The sequence below is a fragment of the Bactrocera latifrons genome, unplaced genomic scaffold, assembly GCF_001853355.1.
Source record: "Bactrocera latifrons isolate USDA-ARS-PBARC rearing strain unplaced genomic scaffold, ASM185335v1 scaffold_37, whole genome shotgun sequence".
Classification (NCBI taxonomy): Eukaryota; Metazoa; Arthropoda; class Insecta; order Diptera; family Tephritidae; genus Bactrocera; species Bactrocera latifrons.
Genome location: NW_017537012.1, coordinates 699,785 through 712,421, shown reverse-complemented (window position 1 = coordinate 712,421; position 12,637 = coordinate 699,785). Strand labels below are relative to the sequence as shown.

Below are 12,637 nucleotides of genomic sequence, written 5' to 3'. Positions count from 1 at the left end.
TATACATACATACATATATTTAGGATAAGTATAAATGCACATAGATACATATGTACATAGATATGCACATATATTGCAACAAATATGCATACACATATTTGCAAATKTTTTTGTGTTAGCGAGTATTGCAAACGTATCATACGAAGGTCGTGAAATTCAACAACAAAAACAAAAAGAAAACAAAGAAAATCAGGAACAAAAACTCAAAATTTCTGAAAACTGCGTTACTTTTTAAGTGAGCATAAGATAATTTTTACATTTATACTTCAAAATTACAAATACCGCCACCAAATTTTAACTTAAACACATACAAAACACACACACACACATACATAAATAAGTTGTATTAGTTTGTAGGCAAGGCGTGACTGCGGAAAAAGTTGTATGCACGTTATTTTGCATGCGTAGTAGTTTACGCTTGTGCGTATGTATGTGTGCAAATGAATCTTCCAACGATAAATAATACCCTGCCCCATGTACAACAATTACAAAGCAACAATAAAGGTAATTGTCGCATTTTTTTTTTAATTAATAGCAAAGTGAATTCAGTGAGTCTAATTATTTGACCTTCCTAGACCGCTTTTAAGTACGCTCAAAAATTGCTTTATCAGGCATTATGGCCACTCGACGAGAAACGGGCAGTTCGGGAGTAAAAAAATAATATTTCATCAACAAAATGTTCGAATTTAAAAGTGTTGAACTCGGAATGAATAAAGAGATACTCGGAAATCCTCCCACACCTCATTCCAACACCCTCACTTAGGAGAAATAATCATTTTGACGATTTTCTCCTCAAAAACCGGCCATTCGGAAGACATTTTTAATTTTCTAAATTTCTGGGTGAATYCAAATKTATTTTTTCTTYWAWRAMARTATGCCCCATGCGATTCTGCAAATTTCTGCATTTTTATTTTTTTTCTACGACCAGTAGTTTAAAAGTTATAAGCTTTTTTGTATTCGCTTGTATTCGGCGGTTGCTTGCTGCATGCTCCTGGTCGCCTGGTAGAAATCTGAGATTTTGGCACCAAATTTAATGCAATTTTTTCTGCAGCGGCGGTGGATGCACTCAAATTTGCGTGCATACGCAAAGGGGCAAAATGGGGAACACGGATGCGGCAAATCCATTGCATATGTAAAGGGGCGACATGAGGAATACGGATGCGGCCATTTGCAATGCCCGGAAACAAGAAAAAGCACATCGACCGGAAACGAAATAGCGGCACCCCGTATCCAGTCCAAGACCCAAACCGGAAGTCGTGAACCGGAAACGGATGACTCTAACCGGAAGTAAAGCGTTTTCCGTTTCCGGATTTGCACTTCCGGTTCGACGACCGGGCCGGAAGTGAAATTCCGTTTTCTAGTTTCCGGTTCGGCGCTTCCGGTTCCGCTCCTTTTCTTCCGGTTGGTGCTCCAAACCGGAAGTTAGGTTCCGTTATTTCCGGTAAAGGATCTTTCCTGTTTCCGGACAGTGCAARTGTCCACATCCGTATTCCTCATGTCGCCCCTTTACATATGCAATGGATTTGCCGCATCCGTGTTCCCCATTTTGCCCCTTTGCGTATGCACGCAAATTTGAGTGCATCCACCGCCGCTGCAGAAAAAATTGCATTAAATTTGGTGCCAAAATCTCAGATTTCTACCAGGCGACCAGGAGCATGCAGCAAGCAACCGCCGAATACAAGCGAATACAAAAATGCTTATAACTTCTAAACTACTGGTCGTAGAAAAAAAATAAAAATGCAGAAATTTGCAGAATCGCATGGGGCATATTTTTTTAAAAGAAAAAATACATTTGAATTCACCCAGAAATTTAGAAAATTAAAAATGTCTTCCAAATGGCCGATTTTTCAAGAAATTAAGCAGTAACCTCTGCAGCAACTGGTTGCAAGAGTATAAAAAGCAACAAAAATATATAAGCAACTCATTTATTGTAACAATATTAATGCATAAACCGTTATATGTGCTTTTCATTGTTAAAACACGCATACACACAAACACCGATATACATACAGAAGCAACACAAAACAATCAGTAAACTCAAATTCCTATTTTCTTTGCCGCTTTGTTAAGTTAATGTTTACAGAACTTACAATATATTATAACTGACAATATTATACACATGCACACACACACATATTTAACTAACCATGTAGCAAGAATTTAAAAGCATGTGTGCRTTGACACAAATCTGTGTTTACGTTTGGGATTTATCGAATATAAACACAATGCGCAATTATTCAACTATTTTTTTCTTTGGAATAGCTAATTTTGTGTACATTTTATCATTTTGTTTATATAAAAAGCAATATTTTTAAGCATTTATTTAATTGTAATATTATTTTACTGTGATAAATATTTCGTAAATTAGCGATGAATGTAAAATTAGCGAGAGATAATGCTGAATAAAATAAATCAACTCAAGCCGTTGCATATTAATTTCTATTGGGTATGTGTTTATATTTTTTAAAAATTCGTATACAGAGAAGTGCATTTGGTAAGGTAAACAGCAAAAATCATCCCAGCACAAAACAAAAACAAATAGCTTAAACATGACAAGCTTTTAGCTGCAAAAGTAAGTTTTTAATTTCGTTAAGACCGTTGCATCTGCTGCCACCAGCGCTAGCTACAACTTTAGACAAAACCTTGCGTTTCAAAGCGATAGCCTCCACGCGTTTAGAAAGCTGAAATTTCAAATATTAGTCGACGCCAACAAGAATGTTAGAAGAAAATGGAAGCTCACCTCGTAAGCACGCTTTATAATCGGTTGTGGCATGCCAGCCAATTTGGCTGCATTAAAACCATACGACTTCGGGCAGGCGCCTGCGCTGTATTTGTAAAGGAATGTCACCGTCTCCTGTGTGGGATCTTCGTTATCCTCGTTTTCCACCATACAGGCCTACAAGTGAAAAGGTTATGTTGAAAATAAACAAATTGCAGTAGGTACAGAGTTATAGCTCACCATGTGACCCAATGTTATGCGTTCGTCTTTGTGGAAATATTCAATAAGATTGTGGTAGTGTGTAGAGAAAAGCGTGCGGCATTTCAAATCTGCGAGATAGTTGACTACCGAAGCAGCGATAGCAGTGCCATCATAGGTGGCCGTGCCACGTCCTTTTTCAAGCAAATATAAAAGCAATTTTTATTAGTTTTAGATATGTACATACATATAGATATTGCTATTGAGTTTACCTAATTCATCAAGCAGCACCAGGCTGTCAACCGTTGCATGCTTCAAAATCAGCGATGTCTCATTTAGTTCAACCAAAAATGTGCTCTGCCCAGCCATGATGTCATCCTGCGCGCCCAAGCGTGTAAAAATACGATCGACCAGCGAAATGCGACAATGCTCGGCTGGCACATGAGCGCCCTAGTAGTTGAAAATTTAACAGAAATTAAAAAGTAAATTACAGTGCATGTCAAACTTACGATTTGCGCCATCACTACCAACAAGCCCACCTGCCGCATAAGCGTACTTTTACCACCCATATTGGGGCCAGTTAGTATGGAGAGCGGTGCTGGTGTCTTACCGGTGCCTAGCATAAGCCCATTCGGTATGAAAGTGTCCGCTGCGGCGCATGGATGATAGCCATCTGCAATGTCTATAAATGGCTGCTGTTCGGCATTTTGCTCGTACAGTTCAGGCACACAGATGATTTGCTGTGCGCGTGCATACTCTGCCAACGAGGCTAAAACATCAAGATTGGCTACACAATCAACGCATTGTTTCCAGAGCTCATAGTGTTTGGAGAATTTTTCAAAAATACGGCGCGATAAATCTTTGAGTATGGCATCACGCTCGGTTTCGGCATGTTGCAATTCCTTTAGTAGTAACTGAAATGTTAAATAGGGGTGGTGAGCATACACTGGTGTGTTTCACTTTGAATACAGCAACGTACACGTGTTTCATTTGTTGAGAAGCGTCTCACTGGCTTGTTACCTTTCCGTTGACCCTCCAATTGGTAGGCTTTGCCCGCCTTCCTAGCCGCATTTTCCGGCACCTCAAGCTGGAAGCGATTCTTTTCGCCACCAGGTGTCAAACGACAGCCAAAGAACTTCTCTTGCTCAATAAGATAGTCCTTGAAGTTGTCGTTTATGGTTTTAATCTTCGCCAATGCTTCATCGTAATCTGCGTCCACGCCGAGTTCAGGTGCTATAACACCGGTCTGCGCACCGGCTTCGTGATCGAAAGCATTCTGTTTGACAAATGTTAGACTTATGTTGCACAAAACACAACAGAAAAAGTGTTGCACATACCTTGAAAAATTCCAATTCCTTTGCCATGTCAGGGAAGCCGCCAGCTGGCTGCAACTGCGTCAAACGTTTCATGAGTGGCGTTTCAAAGCCGTTAAAAAGCGTTGGCAGTTCCATGAGCGCTGTAAATCCCTTCAAGATGCCAATGAAATTTTGTATTTTCTTCTTATTATATAATTTCTCTTCGAAGAGTATAGCACGTCCGTCCGGATGATCTTGCGATATACGCTTATTACCGAATAAGTGTATTTGCGCTAGATGTCTTTCGAAATCAGGCATTGGCGCCACCAAAGCGCGTAAATCTTGCAACTCCATGTTGTGCTCGATTAGTTCGGTAATCGCCTGCTGCCGTTCAACAATCACGTCCAACTCACAGCTCGGCGAGCATATCCAATGATGCAGCAAACGTTTGCCAAATTTCGTGCAGCAATTATCTAGTGTGGATTGCAGCGAATACTCTTCGCCAGTAATGCGTAGATTAGCAAGTGTGGTGGCATCGATGACCATATGGCGACGCCGAGTGGCTTTTTGCTTCACTGTTTTTGCCTTTGCATCCAAAACCGGCTCATTTATATTCATATCTGGTGGTGTGTAAAGGTGAAAGCGTGCCATTGGCAGCACCTTTTCTTCAAGTTGACAACGTTGCAAATATAATATGCATTGACCAAGCGCTTTTAATGCTAGCTTGCAGCCATCACGCGGCGTTAAACCCAAGTGATCAGTTTCGGATTGCATGGTACGCAACGCTAATGGCCAAAGGTCTGCACTAGTTGAGTCTTCTGAAAATTTGGCAAAATAATTCTCAGCAAGATACTTTAGTGTCTTTTCAGCGCTGCATACTTTGGAGCCATTGGCAGGTAACGGATCTTTGAGTATACCGGAGAGCATAGTACGGAATATTTCCTGTGTACGCTCAGAAACATAGCCACGCTCAAAAATTAACTAGAAATGTAATAAGGATTATATTATTTTATAGAACTAGTTATTTTCTTTTGCGTACCAAAACCGGCATATGATGGGAAAGCAAAGTTAAAAGACGGGAACCGTTTTTGTCATCTTCAAATTCGCCAACATAAAAGTCGCCTATTGAGGTGTCTACATAACAAATGCCGTATTTACTGGAGCTGACCTCATTCTTGCAAATAATAAAAAATATGTTAATGCTTTGTTGCAATATAAAGTTCCTAAATGCCACTACCTTTTCGACTACAGCCAACATGTAATTCGGCTGGTAATGTGGTGTTATCTGGCATTGCGTTCCAAATACTTGTGTACCTCGATTGGATATCTGACAGATTTCTCGACGCACCACTTTATCGAATTTCGTCGGTTTGGTCTTTTTGCAACGTTCGCTCATCATTTCGGTTGTTTCAGTTTGTTCCACACGTGCCACTTTATAGCCGCGGTCAATCAGTATACTAGACATTTTGTCGAAGCTCACTTCCGGCGAACCGGAATGTGCGAATTCCCCACGCATATAAACGAAACCGAGCTCCTGTACACCAACTTCCGCATCCATATGATATAATTCGTAGAATTTACCCACTTTAAAGAAGAGCACACAATCATAGTTATCTGACTTCAAGACCCACCACTGACGCACACCCTGTAAGTTATAYAATTTGTCAGGAAACATGAAAATAAACAGCATTTTTGCCACTACTCACAGGTGATAAGGAGTTCAAGTATTTTTCTGGGACATGTAATGTCGTAGGATCATAGTCCGGATGGTCAGGGCGCCTGCCATTTTTATCTTTTATCTTATCTGGTTGCAGAAAGTCAAGCTTTTGATGGGGCCACACTACCGGTTCGTCCAATGTGGACGTTGTGCACACAATTTTTTCATATTTTGCATCATTTTTAGCAGTCGCTTTAGCGTCTGAGATAGCTGCTGAGGCTTGCAGAGAAGCCAGCTTTTCCATGAAACTGCTCTTTTCCAGTTTAGGTTTCTTCTGCGTTGGCTCATCAGTTTTCTTAAAAAGTTAAAGATATTAATAAACATTTAAAAAGCTATAAGCTGAATGTCAACCTTGGTACGAGCTTTTGTAAGTGGTGGCGAATCTGCGTCTTCACTACTAGATGCCTTATCCCCGTCGCTTGACTTATATTCATTCCTACTATTATTCTTCTCACTTGCGTTTTTATTAATTGTGATTTCCTCTTCATCATCGGACAATATTATGCGATGTCTTTTATAGGACGGGCGTTTAATTGTAATACTTTCATCATCCTCATCAACATCCATGGTATTACTCATACTCTGATTAGCTTCAACATCTAACTTTCGTTTAGCTAGAGGCCCATTATCCTCATTGCTATGGCCAGCTTGTAAGTTCTCCTTTTCAGCTTTTGCTGCAGATTTTTTGGTTTCTTCCTCACTGGGTGTTTTGGATATACTGTTTGGCGTTCGTGGTGAACGTGAAAAGTATTTGAAGAGATTATTGTTAGGCGTACCGGCACTACCACTTTTATTTAATTTCTTCGACATTTTTCTTCGAATTAATTATATCACACAAGATAACTGGGAGGAATTTAATGTCCTGCGCAAATAGAAAGCTTTTGTTTTATTTTCGCACCAAGCGATAAARACCCGCGCAATTTGATGACATTTGAATTTATGCACAACAGTCATACCTCGCTGAAATGTCTTTAATGTGCTAAATCATTATTATTATTCAATAATATACAAATCAATATTAAAATTTTATAAAAACGGTCTTTACCGTTTACTTTAACAAGAAATTACAGCCTAATATTAATAAAAATGTAAGAATATCTTATCTTTGTACAATTTATTATATTATGCCTTCAAATAGGAGTTTGGCCACACAGTTCATTGTTTTTGTTTACATACGCAAGCAAATGCCAAAATACTTTACAGCTGTTTCATTAATAGTTGTCAAATAACGGGCTGTAAACGTTTTTCACCAATAATTGCAAATAGTGTATTGTTTTTAAACTTTCTTTAAAAATATAAACTAAGCTTTTCAAAATGTCTTTAGCCGATGAACTGCTAGCTGATCTAGAGGAAGACAATGATAACGATTTGGACGAGTTGCAAAATGTAAGTAAAAAATTTAAAAATTTATATTGCAACAATAAAAGCATCGTCGTTTGCAGATGGAAGAGGAAGATGAGCCGGAAAAAACACAAGAGTTATCAGAAAAGTTACTTAAGCCACAACTCAACCTTATGGAAGTTGATGTGCAAGTGCAATCTGTTAGAGATCTATGTAAATTGCGTGATTCCGAACGACTGCAGTATGTGCTGAAACAAATCGAGCAGTACGGAAGTAGACAACGTACTGCTGCAGAGATGCTGGGAAATGTGGAGTCCGATCCAGAGTATCAGCTAATTGTTGAAGCAAATGCGATTGCCGTTGATATCGATAATGAAATATGTAAGATTAGCATGTAAATTATTTCACTAAATTTGGCAGGTAACATAATTTTGCAACTGTTTAGCCATTATACACAAATTTACCAAAGAGAAATACCAAAAACGTTTTCCTGAACTGGACTCATTGATTGTCGGTGAAATTGAATATTTGTATGCAGTGAAGGAATTGGGCAATGATCTAGAGCAAGTAAAGAATAATGAGAAATTGCAAGCCATATTAACGCAAGCAACAATAATGATCGTTTCAGTAACAGCTTCGACCACGCAAGGGTAAGTAATGGTAGCCAGCATATTTTCATATACAAATTATAAATTGCTGAAAATAACATTTTGTATTTGTAGCACTGAGTTGACAGCCACAGAAAAGGCACAGATTGATGAAGCTTGTGAAATGGCCATTGATTTAAATAACTACAAATCTCATATTTACGAGTATGTAGAAAGTCGTATGACCTTTATTGCACCAAATCTATCAATGATTGTTGGTGCTTCCACCGCAGCAAAATTACTGGGTATTGCGGGCGGTTTAACCAAATTATCGAAAATGCCTGCTTGTAATGTGCAAGTATTGGGCTCACAAAAGAAAACTTTAGCAGGGTATATGATTTATAGCATTTTTGTTTCAACATTGGCTTACTTTAAATATTTACAGTTTCTCTAAAACACAAATGCTACCCCACACTGGTTATGTTTACTTCTCACAGATTGTGCAAGATACGCCACCGGTTCGTTAATATTTTAAAATATACATTTTTAAATCTATATCAACGTTCCTAAAACATTGTTTATATATTTACAGGATCTCAGACGAAAAGCAGCTCGTTTAGTTGCAGCTAAGGCTGTACTCGCGGCACGTGTCGATGCTTGCCATGAGAGTGTGCATGGTGAAGTAGGCTTAAAGTTCAAGGAGGATATTGAAAAAAAGTTGGACAAGTTGCAGGAGCCACCGCCAGTCAAATTTATCAAACCATTAAGTAAGCCCATAGAGGGTAGCAAGAAAAAACGTGGTGGCAAACGTGTGCGTAAGATGAAGGAACGCTATGCCCTTACGGAATTCCGTAAACAAGCGAATCGCATGAACTTTGGTGATGTAAGTGTGAACATTTTTTAATTAACAGCGAATTGAGTTTTAATAAAAAAAATGTTTAGATCGAAGAGGATGCCTACCAAGGTGATCTGGGATATTCGCGCGGTACAATTGGCAAAACTGGCACAGGTCGTATACGTTTACCACAAGTTGATGAAAAGACTAAGGTGCGCATTAGCAAAACGCTGCAAAAGAACTTACAGAAACAACAAGTCTACGGCGGTAGCACAACTGTGAAGCGACAAATTTCAGGTACGGCTTCAAGCGTCGCTTTCACACCATTGCAAGGTTTGGAAATCGTAAACCCGCAGGCTGCCGAGAAATCGCAAACTGAGAATAACGCTAAGTACTTTTCCAATACGTCTGGTTTCATATCTGTAGGCAAACGTACCACATAAATTTTAAAATACAAACAAGATATTGAATATTATATAAATATTATATTATGCGAATTTGAGCTAAAATATAAAACAAAATTTACACTTTTTAAATAGTCAATATATAAAATCCATTATACACAGGGAAAAATGTTCGAAATGTGGAAAGTAAGAGGCAAAACACAAATTAATAGAAACAAAAATTTGAATGACACAAGCATAAAGTTAAATGCATGATATATATGTTGAAGAGATTCTTAGAAAACATAGCACCGGAATGTGCACGCAAACGCTTCCAATAATACATAAATACATGTAATATAAATGTATTTACAAGGAAGCGACATTTTGTCGTAAGTGGTCTATAAATATAACCTGCAGTCTGGTAAATTCATGTAAACAATTTGAAAAATTTCGTAAAGAATATTGTGCATCGCGTGTGTTGTTAACTCAGCTTTCCTATTTCCAATTTACGCTGCAGTGCTTCTAACGAACTGTTCAGAAAGACGGCAATAATCCCAGCAACAGTAAAAACCCCACCGATTATAGAACAGCAATTCGTGGCAAAGTGGCCAAAAGATCTACGAACAAAATTTGAGTATACTGGCTTATAAATTTGTTTAAATATTTAGTGCTACCTTYGCTTTTCTTCATATTTCACCATCAGCGGCGATAATTCATAACTGAAGAAAATACCCGGCATTCCACGCTCCCTATTYGAAAGGTCCTTCTTGTAGCGCGTCACTGAGAACTGGTTGGTATGTATGGGCGGGCTCTTCACTTTTGCATACATTGTAGGCACAATTTTCAAATAGTAATTATACATTTCGCTTTTTACATCTATTAAATAAAATAATTATGTTTTAAAAAATGTTGGATATTAACAAAAACRTATTTTAAATGTTAAAATATCACTAATAAAAAGGAATTGTAAAATACAATTATATTGTTTCCTTTTACGATTACAGARAATCACAAATAGAGGGCGCTCTGTATTATTAATTCTCTTTTAACTCATTTTACCATATTGTTAATTAATAAAMTTCGCTTAAATAAGTTTACATTATAATTATTAAAGACTCGTAAAATAGGTGAAATTAACACAATAAAAAATTCATATAGGTATAGTTCATAAATTTTAAATTTCTAGTGCAAACTTGAGAACAGAATGTTGAATTTATTTAGGCGTTCTCTGTTTATTATCGCACRTTTGCTGTCATTTTTCTCTTTGTCTTTATGACATTTCTCACAAAAAAAATATACGACATAGTACGAAATCGCGTGTAATTCGCATGGGAAGAAATTCTATAATCCTTTAGATCGGTTTGCGAATATATAACTTTAAGCTTCSGTTGTTATACAAACCAAAATTAACTTTTGTCTACCGCGAAACAAAAACATTATTCCACGTGCAATAAACTTACTAATCAAAATACGCTAACAAACTAGAATGCCAGCTTTGCCTAGTGGAGCTTTTGGCCAAGCACAAGGCCCATCATGTTTTGATAAAATGAAGACTGGATTCACAATTGGCTTTTGTGTGGGCATGGCAAGTGGTGCACTCTTTGGCGGCTTCTCTGCGTTGCGGTGAGTATTACGCTTAAAAACGAAGCGGCTGATGCAACTTCATTTAATTACATAATGGGCCAGCAAAATGCGGCTCAAAGTTTGCTGTTCGAACGAATGAAGATTATTAAGATTTTTAATAATTTCTCTAATTTACAGGTATGGTTTGCGAGGACGCGAGTTAATCAACAATGTGGGAAAAGTGATGTTGCAGGGTGGAGGAACATTTGGTACTTTCATGGCCATTGGTACCGGTATTCGTTGCTAAAATAAATTATTTTGTAAGGCATGCATGACAACGACATGTCCAACATATTTTCGGGATTTTTACGTAATACTAAGTTTTGAGTAATCATTTAATGGAATTCATTTAGAAGTTATATATTATATGTATATTAAACATATAAAAATTTTGTTTTTGAAAATTTTGTTTGGAATAACTGGAAGAATGGAGTATTAGTGGGTTCTTGTAGTTGCAGAATTCTGCCTAGCTGACAGTCGAAGGCCGATAGAAATACATAGACTACACTGGCATGGGAACGGGATAATAAGTTTCAGATAGGTTTGAAAAATGTGTGATTCATTATTCTATGTTTCATTTCGTATAAGTCTATATTTTTTTCACTTACCTTTGTCTGATTCCACATGTAACCCATCAAGTGGGTGCGTCTTGGCAAATTCAATTTTATCACCAAAAGACAAATGATTAATTGTGTGGTCCAATTTCACATCGGAGAATTGAAAGTCATGTATATGAAATTGCCTAATTGAGAAGCTGTTACCAGGTGCTATATGGAAACTACCTGCCATCTGAAATTTTGTTTATTAACAATATTTACTATACATTTTTCATTTACTTTCACTACATAATACTTACTCTATTGACTTCTAAGTGGCCTTGCACTCGACAACCTTCTTTAAAAGCATCAATATCATTGCGTTTAAACTGGTCCTTACACTGTTCGATTTTATCTAATTGCACATTCCACTTCATGTGGCGATAAGCCTCCAACACTTCTTCACAAGTATTGCAGCATCTAAATGAGCAGAAAAACTTTTAAAATTCCAGTTAAAAAGATTTTATATATCCATGAAACGTACTGTGTACTATTACGCTCGGCGCCGTAACAACTACCGCAGGTGGTATTTTTATTTGATGGCGACACAGCAACAATTTCTTTTATAGGCTCAGTTTCTTTCATTGGATTACCCTGTAAATCTAGACGATGTTTGAAAATGTTATGATCAACTTGCAAATGTTGATCACCTGAAGAATCCATTGCATCCAGTGAGACATCTACAAAAACAAAAATATTTGTAAATCACAGGCAAATAATGTGAAAATTATAATTACATACAGCTGCAAGCTAAATTGTGTATTGTTAAATCCAAATTGATACGTAGCTTGTGATTGCGTGTAGTATCTACAAACAGCTCCTCTGTGAGATTCGGACGCATGTAGGCAATGCATTCTAGAAATATCAGTATAAYAATGATGCTGGTGCTGATTAGGGTAACTGAAATAAAAWAGTAAAATTAATTTGTTGGATTTTTCCTTTTTATAATTTTATAAAAATTTACCTGCAGCACCACTTACAGTGCGCACACTGAAATCCTCAAGMGTACGTGGATATGCATCCAACCGGCGGAGCACATCCGCGATTCTCATGTTTCACCGTGGTTCCACAATTATTTTAATTAAAAATGGCTACAAATCTAAGTTCTCAATTTCAGCAATACTCAACTGTCGTCGTTTTAAAGATTAATATTTTCAAACATTTTAAGGAATTGAAATAGAAGGAGGAACAAAATTGCTGCGCTGTTAAAGAAAAAGGGCACGTTTGTTATTTTGCTAGTTGTTTCTTCTGCTAATTCAGTGATGTGTAAGTGGGTATGCATATTTACGAATGTCAAATAAAACATRGAACGATAACAAGTTGATTTGATATTCAACTCA

General features: G+C 37.4%; 4 protein-coding genes across 4 annotated transcripts; 2 read left to right on the top strand and 2 right to left on the bottom strand.

Annotated features, from left to right (window-relative positions):
• Positions 1-1,909: 1,909 nt before the first annotated feature.
• LOC108972016 (probable DNA mismatch repair protein Msh6) lies at positions 1,910-6,899 on the bottom strand. Its single transcript, XM_018938444.1, has 11 exons — positions 6,281-6,899; positions 5,919-6,224; positions 5,450-5,857; positions 5,252-5,386; positions 4,255-5,193; positions 3,897-4,193; positions 3,427-3,831; positions 3,190-3,367; positions 2,960-3,111; positions 2,741-2,896; positions 1,910-2,681 (listed from the first exon to the last, which is right to left on the bottom strand). The coding sequence occupies exons 1-11, from the start codon at positions 6,737-6,739 to the stop codon at positions 2,544-2,546; spliced, it is 3,573 nt and encodes a 1,190-aa protein (XP_018793989.1). The 5' UTR covers positions 6,740-6,899; the 3' UTR covers positions 1,910-2,543.
• Positions 6,900-7,157: 258 nt separating this feature from the next.
• On the top strand, positions 7,158-9,205 carry LOC108971950 (U4/U6 small nuclear ribonucleoprotein Prp31). Its single transcript, XM_018938315.1, has 7 exons — positions 7,158-7,315; positions 7,372-7,651; positions 7,716-7,920; positions 7,993-8,247; positions 8,303-8,375; positions 8,450-8,740; positions 8,800-9,205. The coding sequence occupies exons 1-7, from the start codon at positions 7,244-7,246 to the stop codon at positions 9,133-9,135; spliced, it is 1,512 nt and encodes a 503-aa protein (XP_018793860.1). The 5' UTR covers positions 7,158-7,243; the 3' UTR covers positions 9,136-9,205.
• On the bottom strand, positions 9,158-12,556 carry LOC108971951 (endoplasmic reticulum-Golgi intermediate compartment protein 3). Its single transcript, XM_018938316.1, has 7 exons — positions 12,262-12,556; positions 12,039-12,197; positions 11,782-11,977; positions 11,558-11,717; positions 11,310-11,490; positions 9,753-9,954; positions 9,158-9,695 (listed from the first exon to the last, which is right to left on the bottom strand). The coding sequence occupies exons 1-7, from the start codon at positions 12,347-12,349 to the stop codon at positions 9,560-9,562; spliced, it is 1,122 nt and encodes a 373-aa protein (XP_018793861.1). The 5' UTR covers positions 12,350-12,556; the 3' UTR covers positions 9,158-9,559.
• On the top strand, positions 10,349-11,105 carry LOC108971954 (reactive oxygen species modulator 1). Its single transcript, XM_018938320.1, has 2 exons — positions 10,349-10,701; positions 10,840-11,105. The coding sequence occupies exons 1-2, from the start codon at positions 10,565-10,567 to the stop codon at positions 10,946-10,948; spliced, it is 246 nt and encodes an 81-aa protein (XP_018793865.1). The 5' UTR covers positions 10,349-10,564; the 3' UTR covers positions 10,949-11,105.
• Positions 12,557-12,637: the final 81 nt, after the last annotated feature.

Bases quoted from the DNA above. Each gene is read 5' to 3' on its own strand.
- LOC108972016 (XM_018938444.1), bottom strand. From the start codon at position 6,739: ATGTCGAAGAAATTAAATAAAAGTGGTAGTGCCGGTACGCCTAACAAT. The intron at 5,858-5,918 runs GTGAGTAGTGGC...TATAACTTACAG, and splicing joins ACTTGAACTCCTTATCACCT to GGTGTGCGTCAGTGGTGGGT. The intron at 4,194-4,254 runs GTATGTGCAACA...TTTGTCAAACAG, and splicing joins AGGAATTGGAATTTTTCAAG to AATGCTTTCGATCACGAAGC.
- LOC108971950 (XM_018938315.1), top strand. From the start codon at position 7,244: ATGTCTTTAGCCGATGAACTGCTAGCTGATCTAGAGGAAGACAATGAT. The intron at 7,652-7,715 runs GTAAGATTAGCA...GCAACTGTTTAG, and splicing joins TGATATCGATAATGAAATAT to CCATTATACACAAATTTACC. The intron at 8,376-8,449 runs GTTCGTTAATAT...ATATATTTACAG, and splicing joins TTGTGCAAGATACGCCACCG to GATCTCAGACGAAAAGCAGC.
- LOC108971954 (XM_018938320.1), top strand. From the start codon at position 10,565: ATGCCAGCTTTGCCTAGTGGAGCTTTTGGCCAAGCACAAGGCCCATCA. The intron at 10,702-10,839 runs GTGAGTATTACG...TCTAATTTACAG, and splicing joins GGCGGCTTCTCTGCGTTGCG to GTATGGTTTGCGAGGACGCG.